This window comes from Plasmodium inui, assembly GCF_000524495.1.
Source record: "Plasmodium inui San Antonio 1 unplaced genomic scaffold supercont1.169, whole genome shotgun sequence".
Taxonomy (NCBI): domain Eukaryota; phylum Apicomplexa; class Aconoidasida; order Haemosporida; family Plasmodiidae; genus Plasmodium; species Plasmodium inui.
This window is the reverse complement of record NW_008482003.1, coordinates 412-8134: the sequence shown is the minus strand read 5'-3', so window position 1 is coordinate 8134 and position 7723 is coordinate 412. Positions and strand designations below refer to the sequence as shown.

General features: G+C 30.8%; 2 protein-coding genes across 2 annotated transcripts in view; both read right to left on the bottom strand.

Annotated features, from left to right (window-relative positions):
- Nucleotides 1–4736, bottom strand: part of C922_05764 (hypothetical protein) — a gene marked incomplete at both ends in the record, with an annotated part of 6141 nt that extends 1405 nt beyond the window's left edge. Inside the window, 2 exons of the mRNA XM_008821335.1 lie at nt 3–810; nt 4632–4736. Coding sequence (XP_008819557.1) covers nt 3–810; nt 4632–4736 — 913 coding nt within the window. The remainder of the gene's footprint in view (nt 1–2; nt 811–4631) is intronic.
- Nucleotides 4737–6255: 1519 nt separating this feature from the next.
- On the bottom strand, nt 6256–6843 carry C922_05763 (hypothetical protein; the record flags this gene model as incomplete). The annotated part of the gene is made up of 1 exon (XM_008821334.1): nt 6256–6843. A coding segment is annotated over one exon (588 nt), but the record flags the coding sequence as incomplete, so codon positions are not given.
- Nucleotides 6844–7723: the final 880 nt, after the last annotated feature.

The window sequence follows — 7723 nt, the reverse complement described above, 5'->3', positions numbered from 1 at the left end:
GGGTTTTCCTATTGGGACGCTTTTCATTTCGGGTTTTCCTAGTGGGACGCTTTTCATTTCGGGTTTTCCTAGTGGGACGCTTTTCATTTCGGGTTTTCCTATTGGGACACTTTTCACTTCGGGTTTTTCCATTGGGACGCTTTTCATTTCGGGTTTTCCCATCGGGACACTTTTCACTTCGGGTTTTTCCATTGGGACGCTTTTCATTTCGGGTCTTTGCATTTCTTCATTTGGGATTATTTCGCCTTTTTCTGGAAGTTTCGATTTTATAGAATCTTTTGGCTTTGGTTTATATGTGCTTTCTTCTTTTTTATTAAATTCTGTTGGATACCTATTTACCTTTTTCTCTTTTTCGGAATCTGCTGCTTTGCTGTCTTGGGCCTCTTCTTTATTATGATCATCAGCATCAGCTTCATTCAATGCAATTGGTTCCATTGCAGGTTTTCCAGACATAGCGCTTTCACGTCGTTTACGCAGAGTAGGATCGACACTAGCGAATTTGTATTCTAAAGCTTTGTTCAAAATTTGCAATTCTCTATCTTTTGCTTTGAACCATTTATTTTTATCGTCTTCCATGGACTTTGTCAATTTGTTTGATTCGACATTTTTTTCTTCAAACCATTGGTTCCTCTTGATTGTCATGTCCTTACTGAAATCTTGCCAATCTTCCTCGAAGTGTTTTACAAAAAGACGCCATGTACTATTATCTTTATATGAGGGTATTTCTCCTAGTAAGCGGGATTCATCCCTGGGCTGTTGCCCTTTGAATTTATCACGGTAGTCATGATTCGCTCCGTAATCACCAGAAAACTGAAATGGGGAGTACAAAATGAAGTGGAAACAAATTGAAGGAATGTGATTCAATTATTGCAAATAGTTACAACGCAGCGTATGTACATATGCGCGTAATGTATATGTATACTTGTACGAATGAGCACACAACGTAATATGCCTAGGTTTTGCATACAATTCGTCTGTAGTTCGCCTATCATTTTTCTATCTTACTTCAGAGCATTCCCACAGGGGAAGAAGCACATAGGTCAAGAGGAATAAGATAACGTATATACATGAGGAAAATGGTTTTCTGCTAGTATTTGATGATACATAGTCCTTATTTTTTTTTATTATACTTGAACGGGACCGTGATCTTCTTGCTTTAGTTCCTTTCATGTTACTCCTTTATTTCGTTCAGTTTTCTTCATGTATAATACATATGCTTCATATAATAAGAAATATATGTATTTTGTAAATTAATAAAAAACGAACTATAGTTTATCATCTAGTTTATTTTATGATCTACGGTCTCTTTTATCTGTATACATTTCCTTAATTTCTATAATCATTGTGAATGAAGAAGAAAATATAACAAAAATTATAGGGAAAGATGCAAAAAAGAACAGGAAAAAGAAAATATATTGACATTAAATAATATGTTCTGTCACTCCATATATACTGTCGTTAATATCGTTCAATCTGTTATATATTAAGGAGTATAAAAAAGCGCTGGTTTGGTTTAAATAATAAGATATACATATCTAATAATAATATTATTATATAGAACTTTCCTACATTGACATTTTTTTCGTTACGAAGACAAAACTATTTTTAACAGATATAATATTACATATATGAATATATAGAGGAATAGATCTATTTTTGCAAACCCAATATATTTATTTTTTTCTATTTTTTACAATTATGTTTTCTAATTTTTAATTTATCTATTTTTTTTATTTTAACAAAGCATCATTTTTTCATAAAAGAAAAGAAGGGGGATCAAATTAAGAAAAAAATATACAAATCTTGGCAATAATTAAAAATAAAATAGAAAAAAAAGTAAATATATGTATATATATGTAATTTTATAAGAACACTCTTTTATAACAATGAATCAAATTGTTAGTTCTCTTTTTAATAGTTTTTTTTTTTAATTTAGGAATTTTAATATTTCATCTTTATGTACATATCTGTACGGTATTTTTAGAAAAACAGAAACGTTTTTCTAGTAAGAGCCTTGATTTTCTCTCCTGCACGACTATTACATGCCTATTATACTATAGATATGTATCGTTAAGAAAAAAATAATAAGTATAATATAGAATAAAATGAAAATAAAAATTTTAAAAATATCTAAAATAAGTAATATATAAAAAGAGGGTGCATAATAAAGGTAAAATAACGGATTTCCTAACATTAAAAAATTTCATTTTCAATAGATGCAAAAGAATGAATAGAATAATTAATTTTCTAAATATATGTTAATAATTCTCCTTTTTTTCGTTTTATTTTTTATATCTCTCCATTTATTTTTTTTCTTCTTTATTCTAATTTAAATATGTAAATAATATTTTAATACGTTTTTGTAAAATTATGCTTTTTAATTCTCTGTCGCCCATGCCTAATTTATTTTATTTATTACTTCTAGATTTCGGTGTTTCCGGTTTTTTTTTTTTATATGTTATATTATTCTAGCAATTTTTTTCATGTTCTTAAGTATTTTTTGTATTTTATAATTGTTGTTGTTCTGTCTTTTTTGTTTTTTCTTTTTTTTTTTCTGGTTCCATTTTGTTCAGTTTTATTTTATTTCATTTTTTTTCTTTTGGTGTCTTCAGGCTGTTGTTTTCTGAATTTTAAGTTTTTTCCCTTTTCGTCTTTTTTTTTTTTTATTAATCTAGTCAAAAAATAAGCGTTCATTTTTTTCAACCTATTTGAAAAATACTCGTTTGTTCATTACCTTAGAGACATATTAAAATATTAGCAATTTTTCCCATAAAAATGACATTTGACTACCAACCTGCCCTTAATTCTTTAATAGTGATGTTTTTTAAAACGAATAGAATTTTTACATGCGAAGGGACAATCTCTTATTATTAATTGTTACACTGGCATTAGTTAATGTTGTAATTAGAATGAAATGTTTATGATCAAGTTGAATAAAAAAAAAAAAAAAGGGGGGAAATTGTAATAAGCAAATTATTCTTCGCGTTAATTGTAGGAAAGACAAGTAATTCAAAAATGTACAACTGTTTCTATATTATTAATCTGGGGTATAAATTAAATTACTGTTTATGATAAGGGGAGTAAAATGCGTATTATATAGAGAAAAATTAATTGAAAAAATGAATAAAAATGCTTCTATTGAATTCTATATGAAGTAATAAAATGTAAAGGTAATTTCGATCCGCCCCTAAGCATCAATTTTGTTTCTAATTAGCATTTCGCCAAAAAAATTAGAGCATTAAAAATACTTCATCGATTCTTAATGCTAAGAGGTATAGGAGTGAAACAGAATAATTTATAAATTTCATTCTTTTTCATAAAATAAAAAAAAGGGTTGCTTATGTAAGGCGTGTCATCTGTCTAAATTGCGCATAATGGATGATATGCCAGAGTGGTAAAATGTGAAACAGTTAATCAGCATATGTGGTAGTTCCGGCTCCTTTGCCTAGGAAGGAACTGCCGTAAGAAATTATTAACCGTGTTAAACGCACCAGGGGATCACGTAATTATGGTACTGGACTCTCCTACTTTTTTTGAATTACAAATTTTAACACAGTTTCTAAGTGGAGTACTTTAAGAATAAGCCAATAGCCCCGGCATATATAAATCCTACTGTAACTGTGTAAATAATTATGCTAATGGTATAAGAGAGAGATAGAAACAGTCTTTTAGGGATTGGGCGGAAATATAGATGCATATTATTATAAAATAAATGCATAGTTTTCTTATTTTATTGAAGATTAAAAGAAAGTACAAGAGGAAAGATGCACATACAGTTTTGTTAGAATGCAATTCATTGTGCAAGTTGCGCAATTATTCGTAGTATTAACGGGAAAGGTTTTCATCCTCTCACACATTGCAATACTGCACATTTCATATTCTATGTTCCCTTTTATTCACATGTAAAGTACACGTTTTCACTTAACGTGTTAGAAACTGAAGTGCTACATATGTACGGATGTGTGGGATTGCTTATGAGCGAACTGAACAGATAAATTATAAAAAGCTGTGCAATGTAAAGTAACACAGGGATTATAATCATTAGTGATTATTTATATTTTGAATGACAGTAAAACCAGCAACAATGTAGACACCTAACTGTTAAAAGTAATAATTTAGGATGCAAATGTTTTTATCCGTATATTTATAATAAATATAAATTAGAAAAAAAAAAATAAAAAAAATAAGTTACGTTTATATTCATGATTTTAGGGAGGACTCCTCCTTTCTAAGTATGAGAGTGTAGAAAATAACGAGTAATAAACGGTTCATCATAAATCCCCACATATATGTGTAAGCCGTTACACGGATGCTTTTAAGATCTAATGAGATGTAATCCATATTAGACAACATAACACTGTTTTCCGCAGTCCAACGTTGCTTCATATGAGTGCCGAATCACAGAAATATGTAAATATTATATTACATGCATAATGGCTACATCGAAGCGAGAATGTCCTGAATAGTTCCACAGTTTATTGCACATCTGATTAAGATATAATTCTTGCAAATTATGGAAAACTATTCAAACTCCAGTAGTAGAAGGGTACGGTTCTACATTGAATGTATTTTGTACGAATTAAAAACAAATAATATGTTGTCATAAGGCAATTTCATTGTATTGGCCTTACCTTATTAGCAGAGAAGTATCCTTTCCTTCTGTGTGTGGATGCATCTCTGGGAAAGGAAAAAATGTAAACCGTTATGTTAATAATTCTATTGCTGAAAAGTCTCATGGAAATGCGGCCGAAATGGTGGCATATTACTATAAATATATCTGTGTGCTTTTATTTTTTCGTGGGATTGAACTTTTGACGATCACCTCTTCTGGTGTTATCATGGGATGCTTAAGTGAGGGGGTAGTAATGGTAAAGGATTTATCTGAATCGGATTAACATAAGAAGGTGTAGGAATTTTCTGAAGAATATATATATTGTAAAAGTAATAGCGTATGTGACAAGAAGTCGTTATTTACGTCATCGATGGAGGATTCATTTCTGCGTTATTTGTATTGGTCACTTTCGTGATACATACGGTTATTATTATGGTTTCTACTTGGTTATAGCTTTTTACGAAATTCTATAATTATGAACCGTTGTGTCACTCGAATTTTTAATTCGCTTTTGTTTAATTACAAATCGTGAGGAACAAATGAAGGGGTCAGTGGATCCACCTGCAGGAATGACTAAGTGGGAGAGCAGACACGTCGTAGCACGTATTTCTTTCTAAAAATAGGTTTGAGATTCTAGGATTTTAACTGTTTCATATTTATATAGATAATTCTTGGGCAGACTCCTAGGGGATATTACGACATATCGCTTTTAGGTATGATTCAGAAAAGGTCTAGATACCTCTATATAAAAAAAAAAGTCTGTTAATCCTTGTCAGTCATTTGCACAAATCTGTTGTAATAAATATGCGTACAAATGAGAGGTAGCCAATAATAAAAGCATAAGGGGTACTTTTAAGAAGGGAAAGTATAAGTGCGTAAAGGCTTATGCGAATATGTATGTCTATATCTGTGTATGAAATATTTATCTTTCTATATGTAGAACAGTAAGAAGGATGAGTAGATAAATTTTTTTTCACAAATTTGGTATTGGAGTAGTAAAGATATTAGCATAAAGGGAGATAATGGTATGTATGTATTTTTTTTTCTTTTTTTTTTTCTTCTTTTCTTAATTTTAACTCCCCGAGGAGAAAAATGATCAAGGGTAAAAAAGGTAAATATTTCTTCAAAATATTCATTTGTTTCAAATGATATAAAACAGAAAAAAAGAAGGAAGTGGACAATTTTATTCTTATTATATTAGTTGTTATTGATAAAAATATACAATGAGGTGTGAGGCATCATGTAAAGTACGTATATTAACCTGAGGATGCGCCGATTATGAGGAACTCACATGCTAAAGCATACATATTGTTTATATTTCTATGAATAATCGTAGACTTATTCTTTTATGAAATTCTTTCATGGAGTTTTTTAAGGACCCTTTGGAATCCTGTTCTTTTTTTTGTCTTAAAGTTGTCCATCAATTTCTAGAATCTTTTATAAAATTAACAAATTCCCCACGTTATTGTGTTCCTGATTTAATTATGTCTCTAAATTGTTTATATGCACTGTCTTCAAATCGAAGGACAGTTGACATTATGGAAGTCTGGACTACCATTCACTCTAGCGTTTTATATCTTTCTGTGGTAGTATGTTCTTTTGCTACCTTATCGGCATAAATAATTAAAAAATTTTCTAGGTTATCATATTTTTTTTCTCTCAAGGGTCATCATAAGATTAAATATTTGTATCATTTCTGATATGTGAACAGTTTCATTTAAACTGTTAACTAGATCACTTATCATATGTTCGGTTAAGTGTTCTTCATTTTTTGAATGGGAAGAATCATCGTCATCTGTTGATTCCTCAGAAATTGCCTCACCTGCAGTAATATTCATTATTTCACATGGACTGTCATCTTCGGGATCATTATTTATATTACTGCTTCCTTCCTGGGAACCATATGCGAAATCCCTTGTATATTGGTTCTTAAATAAAGTGACAGTAGAATCGTCCTCATTTATATTGTCACTTGATGAATACGGGTCTCCCATAATAGATTCATTATCACTTTCATAGATACTTGAAGCTTCACTTCCATAGACACTTAGAGTTTCACTTTCGTAGACATTTGGAGCTTCACTTCCATAGACACTTAGAGTTTCACTTTCGTAGACATTTGGAGCTTCACTTCCATAGAGACTTAGAGCTTCATTTTCGTAGACACTTGGAGCCATACTTCCATAAAAACTTGCAGCTTCATCATCAATGTTAAGACCAAAGATATTTATCTACTTGGCTACCATAAATATCATATTTATCATTAGAAAAGTAGCAGGAATTTGGAGCTATATCTGCTGTAGATTCTGTGCTGTTACCCCTGCGTGAAGCGCTTTTTCGGGAACTACCTGTGCTATTCGTCCTGATACTTATGCGTGATTTTGTACGATGGAATTCGCTTAAATTCCTTGATCATCTACTAGTGCATTGTAATTTAAGGGTTCCTGCTTGTTCATGAGTGTGATTATTCTGTAAAGGTGTTTACATGTGAAGTTTGAAAAGTGAACACGACGATGAAGTATGTGCGGGGATGATGACTTTTACAAACGTGGAAGAAATATCTTAAATAGACGCCATAGTACGATCGACAAAGAACATTGAATAGTAGAACAAATTAAATAAAGAATAATCGAAACTGGAAAGGACGATATATTTCTAACTTTGCATTAATTCTTACTTGTAACAATAGGGATAACAGAACTATAAGCGGTATATGTGTTGGTTTCAATAATGTAAAATCCCCTGAGGACTTTCTAATAGAAATTTCTCCTACACCTCCTAGGGGATTCCAAAAGTAATTCTTATTCCCATTCTTTTTATTGGAAGGTGCGTAATTCACTGGAAAATTAATAGTTCGCGCGCTAAGACTCTCGATACTTAACGGACATATATATACATGTATATGTTTCCTTCTCTAAAGGGAATAGCTTCAGTAGGGAGACAACAATTAGTTATTATTCTTATATATTCATGTTGGTGTTCTATAGTCAAAATATGCTTATCCCATGTATTATTTATATGTATATATATATTTTCCCATCTATCTGCAATTATGTTGATTCAGCTTATTCAAAGAGGTGTTAAGATTTTCATTCTGTTAGGTATTTTTTC